This window comes from Balearica regulorum, chromosome 6, assembly GCF_011004875.1.
Source record: "Balearica regulorum gibbericeps isolate bBalReg1 chromosome 6, bBalReg1.pri, whole genome shotgun sequence".
Lineage (NCBI taxonomy): Eukaryota > Metazoa > Chordata > Aves > Gruiformes > Gruidae > Balearica > Balearica regulorum.
Genome location: NC_046189.1, coordinates 13,131,986 through 13,148,973, shown reverse-complemented (window position 1 = coordinate 13,148,973; position 16,988 = coordinate 13,131,986). Strand labels below are relative to the sequence as shown.

At 35.3% G+C, this 16,988-nt stretch overlaps 1 protein-coding gene across 9 annotated transcripts in view; it reads left to right on the top strand.

The window, feature by feature from the left end:
• Positions 1-16,988, top strand: part of LOC104633960 (hyccin 2) — an 82,317-nt gene that overhangs the window by 21,737 nt on the left and 43,592 nt on the right. For all 9 annotated transcript variants that reach the window (XM_075756290.1, XM_075756279.1, XM_075756283.1 and 6 more), the window contains 8 exons: positions 925-1,027; positions 3,167-3,245; positions 4,597-4,698; positions 10,583-10,762; positions 12,778-12,858; positions 13,503-13,618; positions 14,395-14,490; positions 16,231-16,347. In XM_075756290.1, coding sequence (XP_075612405.1) covers positions 3,195-3,245; positions 4,597-4,698; positions 10,583-10,762; positions 12,778-12,858; positions 13,503-13,618; positions 14,395-14,490; positions 16,231-16,347 — 743 coding nt within the window. In that variant the 5' untranslated portion in view covers positions 925-1,027; positions 3,167-3,194. The remainder of the gene's footprint in view (positions 1-924; positions 1,028-3,166; positions 3,246-4,596; positions 4,699-10,582; positions 10,763-12,777; positions 12,859-13,502; positions 13,619-14,394; positions 14,491-16,230; positions 16,348-16,988) is intronic.

The window sequence follows — 16,988 nt, the reverse complement described above, 5'->3', positions numbered from 1 at the left end:
AAGAAGTTTTGAATTTCATTCATTCAGAAGTGTATTTAAGATTTCTGCAACGAATTGCATTTTTTTAAAAAAACAGTTGATTTCATAAAATTGAGAACATTGGTTTGTGTATACCATCTTGTGATAAAAGCTTTCACTTGCAGTGCAGTGTGAAAAGGATGGTACCTCCTGTTAGCTTATCTCTAATTAGTGCAGAGGAGGAAGAAAAAGGGGGACCTTTTAGTAATTCAGTAATTTGGAAAAGTAATTACTTGAATAAGCAGTATGGAATGAAATACACCCATTGTCTGTATACCTCAATTTCCTATTAGAGGTCTCCAGATACTGAAATCCTCTGATTTACCTAGAATGGGCTCATTTGTGTGTTGTTTACCTCATCCTCAGCACGAAGGGATCCTGCAGTGAAAGGTGAACTTTAGTGTAATACATGATTTTTTGCAATGACATTGAAATTTTGGCTCTGTAAGGAATATGTATTAAGAGCAATGATAGTAAGGAAGAGTCTGTAATATATTCCACTTAAGAGGTGTATGTTCTCCAAAGTCAGGGTATTGATTCAGCTCATGTTTTATAAAAGTATTACTCTTTTCTTCATGTGGCGTCTGTCTTGCACCGTTCTTTGTAAGAAATGGTGCTTCAGTTTTCCTTTCTAGTGTGCCACATAAGGATTTCCACATATGTGACAAAGCCTTCTTTTTGGATGAATGCAATTCCTCCCTTCTTCCCCCTGCTAAAATGCCAAGCCCCCCCCCCTTTTTTTTTTTTTTCAAAATGGCAAATGGCTTTGTTACAGAAGGACCCATATATGCTTTTGGTGGATTTGATAAACTTGAATTTCTGGCATCAAAAAATATATACATCACTGTTCATTTTACTATATTTTTCCTTATTTTGTGATCATCAGAGTTTCTTTTCACCTTTTAGAAAACGGGGCAGTACTTGAAGGCTTGACAAATGCATCCCAGGTTGAAAAACTGCTGCATTCCTCCTCCTCTTCCTCCTTTAGAAAATTGACTTCTTTAAAGAGGTAAAGTTGAATATTATACTTTCTGTAGAAAATACTTTTTTTCCAGGCAAAGTGAATTAAATCTCAGCTTCTGTAGTGTGTCCTGTGGTGTTTTAAATTAACTTATAGCCATGTCTCATACTGATGACTGATACCTGTTTCCCTGTTTATTGAAAAGGATGTCTTTGGAAACCTTTGTTTGCAGAGATTTATTTAGTTGTGTTGTGTTATTTTATGGAATTGTCAGTGCTTCAAGCTGAAGTAAGTCACCCAAGTGTTACTTCAATTTAAATTAATCTAATGTTATTTCTGAACCTGATATCTTTTAGGATATTTAAACATGCTTTAGAATCTGAGGAGTTTGTATTCTCTGAATGACTGCTGCCAAGGGCCACGCAAAATGCTTTATGTAGCCCTGTTCATACAAAGTTGTTGACATTGAACTTACAGTTTCCCAACACAATTTTTATATTTTATTCCACTTCATTTTCTGTTTAACAAATACTGACCTGTTCTTAAATACAAATCTTCTTTCAGGAAACAAAACAAGTGTGTTCTGAGACCAGAATAGGTGACTCCAATGATCTAGTCTGGCTCTTTAAAGGTCATTTATCATAGGATTTCCATGATGTAACTTGCATACCAAACCTGTAATTTTTGATTGAGCTGAAATAATTTTCAAAACACATCTGAAAGAAAATTGTAACAAGTAAATAATTCACTTCGTGTTTACCTGCCTTTTCCTTATAAATTTTACAACAAATTCTGCAAATAGTAGCACGTAATATATTCTTGACATTACTTGTATGAAGTTGATAAGCATAAATGTTTATGAAGTTAAAGATTATTGTAGCAGTCTTCGTGTTGTTACCATCTGGCTGTGGAAGTGTTTCTCTTTTACTCCCTATCCCAGGCTAAAAGAACTTCAGAAAAGGTTAGCTGTATTGAAGGAAAAAATATTAATTAAAAAAAAAAAACAAAGCTTTGAAGCTGATGGGTATTTGTAGTTTTTAGGAAATATGTGGTACAGAAATATGACAGTGTGTGGCAGCTTTGCATGTAATTGTTATATAGCAATATGAACTTCTTTAAGAGGGGAAAAAAGTGAACAAAGTATCTCTTAAAATACAGTGTCACTTCATGGATTTTTGTTTCTTGCTTCTGTTCAGGCAGCTGTTAACCTGCAGGTCCTGTCAAAAATAAACTTTTGATGAAACCTTAACTAAGAATCGCTGTCTTCATATGTCTAGTATGGCTTCAAACAGCTTATATTTTACTGTCTCCTCAATTTATCCCTTTTTAGGTCACTATTCTTAGGTTTTAGTCTCTAGTATTAGGCTACAGCTTCATTTCACTTCATCAGATTAAAATTTTCTGGGACCTTAATGACTTCCAGGTATTGCCAACCTGTAATGAGATCACACGAAAAGACAACATGACCCTTGTTGCTTAGACCTATTTAAATATCAAGCAAAGATGTCTAATGATGCCTTGTTTTAAACATTCTTGCTATTGCCTTGAGAATTATATTTATGAGAATTCAGAAGATTTTAGAATATTGCTGTGGTATATAAAATGGAAAATAATAACAGTTGTCCTTGCAAATTTTCTTTTTCTGAGAATTCCAACATACTTTTAGAAGAGCTAAATCTTGCTGTTTGAACGAGAAGCCTCAAAATTCTTTAAGAACAAGGTTTAAGGATTAAAGTTCTGCTATTAGGATTTCTAATAACTGATTTTATTAAACTGCTTTACATGGAGCTGTATCTAGAACTGTCATTACAATGTCTCACATAATTTGTTCCATGATGCTTTTTACTTCATTCCACTTGTCTTTTCTTTGTACTATATTTGGTAAGGGAGCAAGAATGGGATGATGTGTTTGTCTTAAATAATGTACATTTTGGCCTGAAGCACTGCATCTTTCTTTTTCCTCCTCCCCCATTAATGTGCAGTATTTTTGACTAAAAAGTGAAGAGAACAGTCTAATCATTGTTAGAAAATGGGACCAGTTGTCCAAAATGCAACTTTTCATATTGTTTGATATTATATAATTCTACTGGAAATATGTTAAAAGCTTTTCATTGGGGTAGGATTTTACAAAACTAAGTTTTGCTGCCAGACCTCTGATTTAATTTCTTTTTCCTTTCTCTTCTAAAGGTAAGAGAGAAGCAAAAGAAGTAAGAAAATGCTGGGATCAGAACGAGGTGTTGTGGAAGAATGGCTGTCAGAATTCAAGGTGAGCTGAGAAGATGAATGATAGCTAGACCATTGGCTTTACTCCACAGAACTTTTGATTTTTTTTTTTTTCTTTTTTCTTTTAATATCCAATAATGTGGTGGGTTGACCCTGTCTGGAGGCCAGGTGCCCACCAGAGCCGCTCTATCACTCCCCCTCCTTCACTAGACAGGGGAGAAAAGGTATATACCTTTCTTAAATATGTTATCACAGAGGTGCTGATTGGCTCGGGCTTGGCCAGCAGCGGGTCCGTCTTGGAGCCGGCTGGCATTGGCTCTATCAGACGCAGGGGAAGCTTCTAGCAGCTTCTTGCAGAAGCCACCCCTGTAGCCCCCCCGCCCCCAAACCTTGCCACACAAACCCAATACAAATAATTAACACTTTAAATATCTATTACTTGATCTTTTGACTACTTATAATGCATAAAGCATGCAAATGTCTATGTAAATGAGTCGGTAAATAATAAACAATGCATAGTTCTAATAGTAATTTATTTTTATTGTTTATTATTGTAGAGCAGAACACCGCTATAGCAATGTGGTTTTTTTAAAGCGTTTATTTATGTTAATAGAATTTAACTAGTAGCTGGATAACGCTGCCCACATTCCTAATTGAGCAACTTTTTTATTTTTAAAAAATTAGTAGAAATGTTTGAAGCTTAAAAAAAATAAAAATATTTGGCTGCTTTTTTTTTTCCCCTGTGATCTGCATAAAATTGTCATGAAGAATCTGAAGTATTTTTAAGCTATTTTGCATGTTGATAATTATGCCAAATGAAAGATAGGATAATACATAAACAAGAAAACTGGATTTCATGACTGATATGAAATTAATCTGTTATTTAAATTAAGAATTAGTGATTCCTCACATCATTGATGATACACAATAAGTCATTACATTCTGTTGTTGGAAATTTGTTGAGGAGCCAAGGATGCAAAATCCAGAGACATGGTTGCTTGGTGGGACTTGAGGCTGTCCATGGTCATTCTAGATTATCCCTACCTCTTAAATAATATGAGTTGATTTGATAAAGACTTGGAAAAGTGCCTGTTAAATACAGAGTATCAAGAAAGACAGTCCTCATAGCAAGCTGGAACAAATGATTTTATGAAAGATAAATTTGAAACTGCTTTTGGATTTAACCCTGAAAGTTGGTATGTGCTCCCAAATGCTATTCATATGGAGAAGAACTTGTACTGAACGAACTAGATTACAAGTCTGAAAATTTACTGAACTTCAGGAATTTTTCTGGATGCTGGGATGAGACTGAATCCTTTTGTGAATATCTTTAATACTTGGAAGCAGTGATTTACCAGGGTAACACTTTTTTTTTTCCCCTTCTTTTTCATTAGGCATTACCTGAAACACAAATTTCCAGCTATGCAGCTACATTGCACCGAAAAAAAACACTGGTACCAGCTCTTTATAAGGTCATTCAAGACCCAAATAATGAGGTAGGAGACTTTAAAAAAGATTTTTGTTCACATTCTTATATCTTCCACCTCTACAACTAAAACTAGAGTTAATTGAGAAGTAGATATGGAGAGGAACTTTCTTTGATTCTTCTTTCTACTGTAGTCTAACATGGGTATCATCCCTCATTTTACTCTTGTTTTTTGACAGTTACTTTAATGCCTTTCTGGTAAGACAGAACCTCATCTGCTCCCAAAAAATACGGTTTATGCTGTCTGCTAGATTTTACTTGCCACAGCTGACTGTTACACTTGATTTGGCATGAGGTGTTTGTTTTGGGGGGTTTTTTTTGCTCCCCCCCCCCCCTCCAGGAAACCACCTTTCAGTCATAACAGAGACAAAGGAGGCCTTACAGTGAAACTTGGTGAGACCAATGTGTTTCTCACCTGGTGGCTTATTACAGTAGAAGATGAAATCAATTTATTAAATCCTATTAAAATAACCAGTCTTCTTTTGCTTACAGTAGTATCATGTTTGTGTAATTTGGTTTACACAGCTGTAAACAAGAGCAGAACCAAGGCACCAAAATATAAATATACACAATGAAAACTTAGCATACCCTTGTACATAATTCATTTTGCAAATGACGTTAAACTGTGCTTTCTATTCCATTGGCTTCTGCTATAAGCATTTCTGGGAAAGTGTGTGAAATATAACTTCAGAATAAATTGTGCAAGCATACCATTCTGTACTGTGTAAACTACTTTAGATAAAGTGCTTCAAAATATTTGATTTATCATCTGTGATCACTTGTATTGTTTATAAATCAAATGGCAAGTGTACGCAGCAAGGAAGGTCTTTGTTTTCCAAAGCACAGCTCAGCTGCTTTTGGAAGCTGAATGCTTGATTGAGCTTAAAGGAGATCGCATAATGCTCGTGCAATTAAAAAATAAAAAAGCTTCATAGCTGTCAACTTCATTTCAGTGTTACAAATAACTTTCATAGTGACCTTTTTCTTTGTACCGTTATTCTCTCCAACCTGAAGCCACCATTGCTGTTGTCTTTTAGTATATATGTATTTGTGTGTGTGTGTGCTTCTGAAAATGCAAAAGCTCTCTTTTGCTTTGAGAATAAGCATTTGACTTTTTTTTTAATGATGCAAAGAACCAGATTTGCATAAAGAGTATCTTCTTAAGGGTGTGACAGTAATCTTATGTTCTTGCACACTGATGCTTGTCAAATATTACTCTTTGGAACTGCTGTTGCTGTTTGGGCCTGATTCTGTTATCAGGTACAAGATAAGCAATGCCAGACTCAAAGATGACTAACTTCAGGTTCTGCTTGTTAAGGCAGTATGTATTCCCTTGTACTTCCAAACTTATTTGCGTGTGAGGAGTATAACCATAGTAAATTCTTTACTTTGCATAATTCTGTGTTAATATTTGGCTTTAAGTGAGGGTTTTTAAAAATATGCTTTATAGGGCATTATTTGTTACAAGGATAACTGATTGCTTTTGAAGATAAAACTTACGTGGTAGACTATTCTAAAAATGCTGGATTCTTAAATTTGATGGGACAAGTAACTTTTTTTTAGTACAACTTTATGATTAAGTTGACCTACTTTTAAAACTTCCTGAAAAGGGCGAACTGTTTAGTGTGAGTGTGAATTTTCTAGAATCACATAATTCTATCTTGATAAGACCAGGATTATTAATTTAACATGGAATTAGCACATTTAGGAACCCACCCAAAGTGATTCTCTTTTTTGACAGCTGTCTACCAATTTGAGAGCTATCAAATGAAGGTAGGCATACTGTCAAGTTAAATACAATTGTTACTGTTTACCTTTTAGGCAATTGCCTGATTTTTTTAATATGGAGAAGATAATCACAGGAACTGAAAGTTACATAAAGAGCAGAGAGTGATCTTGCTCATAAACAGCTTATTTAACTGAATAATGTATTGATTTTTGCATAATATTTGAATTCTAAAGTGCTTTTGAAGTACTGGGGTTTTATATAGTTTTATAATTTTTAGAGTTGGTTTATGACTGTAGACATAAATCCTCTGTGGATTTTAAGTTAATGCAGTACTGAAATTTAAACATTGAATATTCATGTGGGGCTATTGGAAAGCTCAGCTTTGAAACAAAATGAGATTACCTTTGTAATGCTAAGCACTTCCCAGACCTAGTACTCTTCAAATAATAACTAATTTCATCCATTATATTATAGTTAAGCCTAAAATGAGCACATTATTTTCTACCATGATTGAATTCTTCAAAAAAGCAAGCATTTCCAGTCTTTGTCATGCATTTTATAATATGTTATATATAACTTCAAGGTATGGCTCTTAAGATTTGGCAAACTTGTAAAATAAGCCAAACTAAAGCTATTTATCAGCTTCCTTAAAATATGACTAGTCTGCATCTTCATGAGGTGTAAAAATGAAGCCTGCAAATTATATAATTTTCACTTACTGTATATTTAAGCCAGCAAAAATTTTGTTTGGAATTGTTTGTTATGCTAGTTGCTGTTTATGTTAATAGGAAAGCTCTTTTAAGATAAGTTTTTAGTTTGTCAGAAAAAAAAGATACGGTTACAAGAGACTTTTTACTTTGGATTTTTGTGCCTGACTGCTTTGCTACTCTGTTTCCTTTGACTTTGGACTGAAAGATATTTGGCATTAAGAAAGTGTGTGCTAGTTCATGTTTACGCTCACTACTGGTGACAAAAGCTCCTTTTCCTCTGTTTATCCAGTATCTTCTCAATATTTATATTCAGAGAATTAAAGCCAGATAACTAGGATGTTCTTTCTTCAAGTTTTGTGTTTCCAGGTGGGAGACAATCATAGTATACTTCAATAGGAAAAGCTTGGGTGTTCATGCCTTTGAAAATATTTGTGTTGTAGTGTCTTTGTGATGGCAGCTTTTTCTTGTGAACTTGGAAGCTCTGAACACACCAGTTCAGAAGTGCTATAGAAGTTGCTACAAACAACTTTCTGGTTTTCACCCAAGTAATTTGCAGTTGTTAAACCTTTTGTACAACTAATATGACAACTACTAGAAATGAGTATTTACATGCTTGCAGCACCAGTGACTAGATACTGCTTGTATCTTTCTAGGGAGCATGGTTTCACTTAAAAGACCAATTTTATAAAATTTTCATTTGAAAGAAAGCAGAATAAACTCAGTAACTGCTGTCGTTGAGTCGTCTCATCTGACTTTAGCTGAAGTAAATTTTTCTTTTCCACTGTTTTTAATGGGACTTGGATTAGACTAGCTAATTTCAAATAGGAAACAGCTTTGGGCTGCTGTCATCTCTAATCTAATAGAAGCACTATTTATAGCAATGTTGCTGTATATATCTGGTTTCTGGTAATATTCGTTTAGCTTTTCTTGCACCTGTTATCTCCTTGCAGATATGCTTGTATTTAGTGTTTCCAGAGATTTCTTCTTTTTCTTCTTTATGCTAGCTTCTTGCTCATATTGTCTGTTAAAGAAAACCTACACATTTATTCAGTGATCTCTGAATTATTTATTAACCACTTTTTTTATTTGAACATCTGAACTGTGCTAGGCCTTTCATAAAACAAGGATAAATTTTTGTCTCTGAGGATTTGAACTTTTACTGTAACAGATGGTTTTAATAATTAGTGTCACTTTTAGATATAGGTTTCTACTAAGAAAATATTAATTAAGAAAGAATATACTTCTGCATCTTTTGAACATAAAGTGCTATATATGTATGAAATACTAGAATAAATATACTAGATAAAATAATACATGCCTAACTTGATAAAGCCCTAGCATTGTTTCATTAAAATGATTGCAATAGAAGCTTTACAGGCTTCTAATTTCATTTAGATGCCAAAACAAAAATTAAGTGGTGAGGTATTTTACATATATGGCTTGTAAAAATTGTGTGCTCCAAATGACTGGACTACTGTCATTCCATATCAACGATGTCAGTGTCAGCTTTCTTCCCTCCCTCTCTTGCAGAGTCTCTCTTCGCTTCTGTTGTAAAAACAGGCTTTTAGCTTAGAGTAGCAAGGCTGTCAATCAGGAGCCTTGTTACACAAGGTACTTATACCACAGCCTTGTATAAGAAGAGATTTGTCTGATAGCAAAGTTTTATTTTATGTAGATGTCATGTTATGGCTTATGTAATCAGTGGTTTAAAAATGGTATGCTTCATTGACCAGAATGCTGAGTGTTAGAAATGAAACAAATGTGTTAACCCTTTCTTTGGTGATACTCTTTTAAGGCAGGTGTCTTGGTAGAAAATTCTGTCAAATTTATGTTTTGTTTTTGTGATATACTAGAGTAAAATACCTAAGTCTAAATATGTGTATGTGAAGTTGTACAGTCACACAGATTTATGGCATTGCACATTTATCAAACATTCAAATTAATGACTTAATAGAAATGTCCGTCCCTCTGCCGATAGCAAGGGACTTCTTCAAAGTTTTGTGAGAGGATGGATGGTTCACAACAAACCACAGAAGTACGTCTTCATACAGCGTAGCAAAAGAGTGACAGTGAGTTCTACAGGAAATTCTGGGTACTAAGGTTTTGATGAATAGACAAATTAATGAAAGAAGAATGCATCAAAGCCTATGAAACATACTGCTAATGCTCTGAAAGTCCTAAGCTATGTATCCGTGGGAATGAGAGCGTGTACTGACAGAGGAGTCATATATGCCTTATCTGATCTTCTGCACTGTACTGGGTATTGCCTATTTATGCCTTTTTGTCTCACCAGTACAGCTGCTAATGTGTTGGTCAAATGTAGTGGGTTTATTGCTCTAAAAAATTATATGTATAATGTAATGTTTAATATTATCGTGTATCTATATGAAAGCTGCATAAAGCATGTATGATTAGAAGGAAGACTTATTTGAGATTCTGGCCTCTATTCTCTGACTCTGTAACCCTTCTACATGAATATAGATGCTTTAGATTACATGGATATCTTGTCTTCTTGGACATTGAATCCCATGAGTATTTTCCTTAGGTCAGATCATCCCATTTCTTAGAATGTAGTACTAGATACTGGTCACAGACCTTATCAAAATTCCTCTTGTAATTTTTTTTTTTGGTAGTTTTTTACTTTGGTGTTAAAAACTTCATTAGTTACAGGAAAGGGGGGAGACAGTTTGACGTGGTTTTTTCTTTTTTTTTTTTTCTCACTCTCTTTTTTTTCTTTTTCCTCGCTCTTTTTTTTCTTTTCCGCTCTCTTTTTTTCTCCTGTTCATTAACAGTTCTGTGGATGCATCTTAACTATTGGTTTGGCATTGTAGACTCTTAAAATGGCAGGGTTTTTCTCATGCTTATATCACACTGACTTGGTAAGGGCCTTTTCTGATACTTGTACTGAAACCCAAAGGGCAGCTCAAGATGGAAAAATCAGTTTCCATTATAATGAACAAATGCACACTTGTTGGCTTTGAGACTAAAAAGCTGTAGGTAAGAAATTAATTCATATTTCTATCAATAGACTTGTCACCAGCAGCTAATCTTTAACCTTTGTACTTTTATAAACCTTACAACTGCACCATTAAAGTTTTATGGTGCACATAGTTCAAGCCATGTGTCTGTTGCATGCCTTAACTTAGTATCTGTATACAAAGTAAATCTCATATTGACAGCCCTAGAGAATAATGTTCTCAAAGCACAAGATGGTAGTGGCTGTAGTAAGGCCACATTTCCCAATACTACATACCAGTGCCCCTCAGGTCTGTCCTTATAGATCTCCTTAAAAGGAATACTGATACCATTTTGGTTCATTCACTTACTTGCCGTCAAGGAATGTCATTCTTTCTTAGGCTGCAGTGGCTTATGATATAGCTCCTATATTTGCTATTTCATTCTCCCTTATTAGAGAAGCTTAACAGTAATTCATTGGCCTTTTTGCCTTTCCATAGCTCCTGGAGCCTGTTTGCCACCAGCTTTTTGAACTTTATCGTAGTTCTGAAGTTCGGCTCAAGAGATTCACGCTGCAATTTTTGCCAGAGTTGATCTGGGTATATCTGCGTCTGACTGCCAGCAGGGATAGGCAGAGTAATGGTTGCATTGAAGCATTGCTGCTGGGCATTTACAACTTGGTAAGTGAGATGAGTGGGAATGGCTGAGGAAAGCTTTGATCTGAGGTTTTGCATCACTGACCACTAAGAATAAAGTAAATTATTGGAACACTGTATTTAAAATTATATTACGCTTACATGAAAGCATATTTAATCTGGAGAAGAGCCCAATGTAATGAAGATTTAGTAAGAATGTGTTTGCCAAAATATTTTTTACAGTAATCTTTTTGGGACAAACATTTTAACTAAAAAGGATTGTCTCATGGGCTTTCTTGAACTGTTATATACTTGTGTTTGTAAGGAAATTAAGTAGCCCTCCTTAATGTTGAAAAATACAACTTTCTATGGAGATGACTCAGGCCAATATGCTTGGTCTATTTTCGTGTGTCACTTCACCCTGCCCCACCGCTTACTCTGAATATGTCTTTTTAAGGGTAATTTGAAGCAGAAACCACTCTGCATGCTAGCACTTAGATACATGTATGTGTACCTTTGAGGCAGGTAGTTGTCTTGAGTGGACAACTCTGTGATATTAAGAATAAGTCAAAGTAACTGTAGGTGATTAAGTTTGGCTGTTGGATGTAAAAGTAGTGTTTTATATCCTTATCTTAGCCTGGAAATGTTTACTTTTGTAATGTTATGAGGCTGTTTGATAAATTTAGCAATACTGCCGAGACAGGCATTCTCTAATGGAATTTCTGTGTTATAGGACTTTAAAACATATTATACTGAAACATCACCCTTCCCTCTACTATCATAGTAAACTTCTTCTTTAAATTCTGTATTATGTTTCTGCACGTGATGAGACACAGAACAGTCAAACTGTAATCTTAAAAAAAAATAAATTCTTGTTATATGTCTGTAGATCAGCTCTAACAGCTGGAAGATCCAGTTATTTTAGATTTATTTTGAGAGAAAAAACATTGGAAACTGCTTGCTGATTTTTGGTACTGTATGCTGGGTTGAAGTAGCATGTTTATCTTTGTCGACCATTCTCTCATAAAGGTCCTTTTGCAGTTCCTTTGAAAGTCGTGTTGGTGATTCATATTTTTTTAAGGACAGTAATTTCTTCATTCTCTCCAGATTCAGGAAGAAAGAGGCTTTAAAATGGACAGTGGCTCCTGCTATTTTTTTTTCTTTAAGTTGTTGATTTTTTTATGCACATATACTAAGACCGAAGGAGTGAAGCTGTTTTCTCAATACTTAGAAAGTGAAAGACAAGGATAAATTTTTTGCATTCTGCTCAATTCCATCAACTGTCCTCCCACTGTGATTCTTAAAGCCTTCTACAAGTACTGTGCTACCTTGGACTAAGTTTTCACATAAACTGGAATGACTACAGCTTATTCCTTGGAAATTTTCTGTACAAAGTGAAAACACAGGATTTGAGACTCCTTTTTGGTATAGTCTTATGTAATTGCTCTTAGTATATTTGCTTTGAAAACTGCTGGGTTTGCTTATGTAGTAGCCTAGCAACTATAAAATCTGACCAGTTTGAAAGCCTTTTGAGAAAACATTCTGTGTGTTTCTTGCTGATAGAATGCCTGAAGAAGTTTCGCCAGTCCCCTTGATTTCACCTTTTCTCTGTGGTGTATTTATTATGAAGTACTGCCCATTGTCAGCAAGTGACTCATCAGTCCTAATATGTCTATATCATTTGGGCTTAAAGTTTAGCCTTGCTCCACTATGCAGTTCTATTATATATAAATGTTATAATGTAGAGGTGGACTGGAAAAGCTTTTTGTTCTTTTTTTTGTTTTGATGAAGTCACACTGATCAAGGAGCCAGTGCTGGTTTTTTTGAAGTGTTGGAGACTGATTCTGCGAAAGTCTGTGATAGAGATTTTTCCCACTTTTTAAAAATGTATGTAAATTTGCTGATACTCTGGAAACACACAGAGACCTTGGGGTATTAATAGTCTTAACAGATCAGGACATCTAACTTCTTATTTGTTAAATGCCTTCTAAGTGTTGAAAATTATTTCCAGTCCTATCTCCTTACTTCTGCTTGGGTTTTGGTTTTGTTTTTTAATGCAGGAAATTGCTGACAAAGATGGAAACAACAAAGTTTTATCTTTCACCATCCCTTCATTATCTAAACCCTCAATATATCATGAGGTAAGAGAGCTGCTGTGGTATATTAGAATTGGATCTAGTAGAGGAATGAAAACTGGATCCATTTGATGCAGCAGGCCACTTTAGATGCATCTTGTTGCAGTAAGTTTTCAGTGTCAGTAGTTTGCAATTAGTGTAATCAAATTCAGTAGCATTGATAGAAGAAAATGAATGTAAATGTTGAAAAATCTTTGCTGACAGTGCCCATTTTGAACGGAGGTTAGTTGTATTGTAGTTGCAACTGTGTTTTTTTGCCTCTTATGTGTTAGTATAAAAGTAGTCTTCTTTATTCTAACTCCTCCTTAATACAGTTTGAAATTGGAATCGTGTTTTTCTTTCTCTACTGTTGTTGTACAAAAGGTCTATGCAATTAGGACAAACTTACTATAAATGGATATGTAAGAATCAAAGTTGAAAACAGCTCTTGTGCTCTGTTGCTTGGAAGTGTGGAAGCTGTGTATAATAATGAAATTAGGTAATGTTTTTAGATTTACTGTATTTTGTGATCTGTAAAAATGAAGATTAATCCAGGACAAGTGTGTCTTTTGGCTTGGGTGGTTAGGAGTTTTAATGCTTTTGGGGACCTTTTACTTATGACTTGATTTCTCCTCCCCACCTTCCTTCCTCCTCCCACCACCTATTTCTAGCCCTCTACTATTGGATCCATGGCTTTAACTGAAGGAGCTCTATGTCAGCATGATCTCATCAGAGTAGTTTACAGTGATCTGCATCCTCAGAGAGAAACCTTCACAGCACAGAACCGGTAGGTGGATGTAGTCTAACATTGGGGGTACTTCACTAGGCAGACAACAAGTCCTTAAACATTAAGACCAAATATATTATGTGTTCAGTCCTTTCTCAGCATTAAGTGCTTGGAAATAAATCTAGAGAACAGTCTTGGTAACCTTGAGGTATAGTATTTTTGTTGTTTGTTCCAACTTTGTATGTTCTTCTACTAGTTAATGTAGAAGAGAGTAACTTATCTGTCATTTCTGTGTCTGTCAGGAATATCTTTGGGTCTATGTCTGAACTCAAATTTTCCTGGAAGTGTAAAAAAAATTCAGCTTTGGCTCTGAGGCTGTGACTGCGTTTTCCACAGGAAAAAGTGCTGAGGAGTGAGGAGCTGAGTGGATAGACAGAACTAGGAATGAGAGACATTGCCCTGCTGTTCAAGTGACTGCCAGCTTTATCTGTGTCTAAAGCCAGCTCTGGGAAAACTAATAGAATAATTTTGAATGCATTGCAGACTTGTCCAGTTCTATAACTGTCCAAATATTATGCCATATGTCATTTCCTCCATAGTTCCTGCATATGCTAATGAATTTTAGAAATAATAATTTTAAGTGTTTAATACTGAACCTGTAATAGCCTGTTTCAAGTTAGGGAATTAAAATGAAAGAGGATTTCAGGATTTGCGTGTTGACTTCTGACACTCCTGTGGGGTATTTTTTGAAACTGAGTTGTAGAATTTTTGTGTTAAATTCTGATGAAATATTAAGAATTTAAGCCGTGGAAGGTTTTGCTGTTTTCTCTTTTCAGGTTTGAGGTGTTGAGCTTTCTAATGCTGTGCTACAATTCTGCTATTGTCTATATGCCTGCCTCTTCTTACCAGTCACTTTGTAGGATGGGTTCCAGGTGAGACACTTGCCTTTGAAATAGTCTTGCAGGGTGCATCTAGACTTCTAAGTATTCATCCAGCAAAAAAAAGAGTGAATTTACTTATGTTTAATAACTTAAATATTTAACTCTTGGTCAGTCTTGCAACTTAATTGGAAATTTGAAGCTGTGCTTGCATACAGATAAAACACATGGATTATCTTACTACTGCATGCACTTTCATTCTAGTTATGTAACTTTCTGTTATTTGGGGGAAAAAAAGAGCAATTTGGGGGAAAAATTAGTTGAAGCTACTCAGACCGATTTGCATTTTTTGGATTTACATATCTTTCAGACATTTTTCAGTATGATCAGCTTAAAAATCCTGTAAGGAATGCCACCAGTTTCCTCACTTCCAAATATTAACGCCTTGCTTCTGAGGATGGTTTATATGAAGTGCTTGCACAATGTTCTGGGTTTTAGTGGTTTGTTTGGGTTTTTCTTTGGTTTGGGGGTTTTGTTTTTGGTTTTTTTTCCCCTCTTTATTTCTTTCTCCTCCCCCCCCCCCCCCGATAATAACATCCCACTTTCTGGAGAATTCAGCACTGTGATTTCTCAAACTCTTATACATGCCCTTTATATAACCTTCTACTTGAATAGTCTTAGAAGCATCTGGTTGGCAAAGATCCCTGCTTTTTGTTCTAAAAAAATCTCAAGTATATCTGATTTTCCCATATGTCTGTTTTTACCAGCATTCTTGTCAAATGAGATAAATTCTCTCTCCTGCTACCCCCAAACAGAGGAACCTCTTTAAATGTTTTTTGATTTAGCTTGCCATGAAAGAAAAGCATGACATGCAATTCAGTTATGTAGCAGAGAAGGATCACGCTAGCTTCTAAAAACATATATTCTGTAGTAACACACACATGCAGTTAAGACTATAGCCTGTCTTCTTTCCTGTGATTTCTGATGGGAATGGGTTAATTCTTAGTATGCTTCCATCATCTTCACTTGGGTTGTGGCTGTGCTAAATTTGCCAAATAAGTTGAATTATCCTGCATCTGAAAATTAGATGCATTCTTTGGGTAGAGAAGACAGACAACATTTTATAGGCTAGGGATTTTTTGTTGTTGTTTTTGAAACAGTGCAGCAATTATGTATTACTGGCCATGCGTTGCTTCCTTGATGAAGATTCAGATATCAAAGTTAGTTATGAATAAATTATTATGTTTTTTACAAAGACTCAATGCTATGCAGTATATGGGAAGTAAAGCCCTTTTTCAAGGGTCAGGCGTAGTTTTTTAGAAGGTAGCTGAGAGCAATTCTCAAGAATACAGCATCTGTGTTATCTTTTAGATAAAAGGCAATTGCATGCTGCCGTCATATGTTAGATGGGGGGTGACGTATTTCTCTTCTATACCACTGAAATGTTTCCTTTAAAGAAAGTTGGTTTTGGTTACTGAATTTTGGGTAGAGTCTTCTACTTGGTGGCTGGCAGTAGAGAACATCTAGCTACTCTCATTCTTTAAAAGCTGGTTATGATTTGAAGAAAACATATGGAGTTAATGGCTCTATGGGAATAGCACTGGATTATCAGCAAGCCACATCTCAAGGCTCTGTTATAAAACCACTTTAATGGTTGGGAGAGCAACATAACAATGTTCTATGTTGTGTACTTACATAATAAATTTTGAAAATTAACTAAAATCTCTGTGTTGTAAAGACATTTGTAGTCTCTGTGGGGTTAACATTTTGTTACAATGGTGTATTTTTTTTCAGGCTGTGTGTGAGTGGATTTCCACGGCAGCATGAGAAACGCTGGAAAGAACACTGTGGTAGAGTGGTGCTAGACCCTGACTTCATGGTGCAGCTGCTCACAGGTGTCTATTATGCCATGTAAGTGAATGGGGTTTTTTTGTTTAAAGAGAAATGTCTGGTTTTATGTGAATTAAAATATAAATGCTAGTTGTTTTATGATTGAAAAAAACAGTTAAACTCATAACACAAGTTTATAACTCAATTAGTGTATTTCCCATTACTTGCTTGCTCAGCCAGTTGGTGATTTGGAAATATCTTTGACAGCATTGAATTAGGTGATGAAGGCCCAGCAGTAGGTGCTGAGGAGAGTTAGGTTTCTGGCTTCATCTTTTCCCAAGTTTCCACTGCCACCAGATACCTTCTGTTCACAAGCATAAGCTTGGATGCCAAGATAACCTGATGAAATGCAGACCTCTTGAATATCAGTAGCTTCCGAGGTAGCAAAAATCCATTTCTGATGGAAATTCAGTTATGCTAAGTAGTGTTAACCTTTACATTCTTGACCCTCTTTTTTTATTCTTGAAGTTTGTCCTGATTATGGCATCAACTTTGTCTTGCTTGGAGGTGACAGGAAACACCTTTTTTGTTATACCAACATGATTAATAAAAAAATGCTTTGCCTATAGGGGCTGGGGTGTACATACAGTTGATGAACTTTCTACATCAGCAAAGTGAAGAGCTGTTTGAGTTCATAAGATATGAAAGATAAATACCTGTCT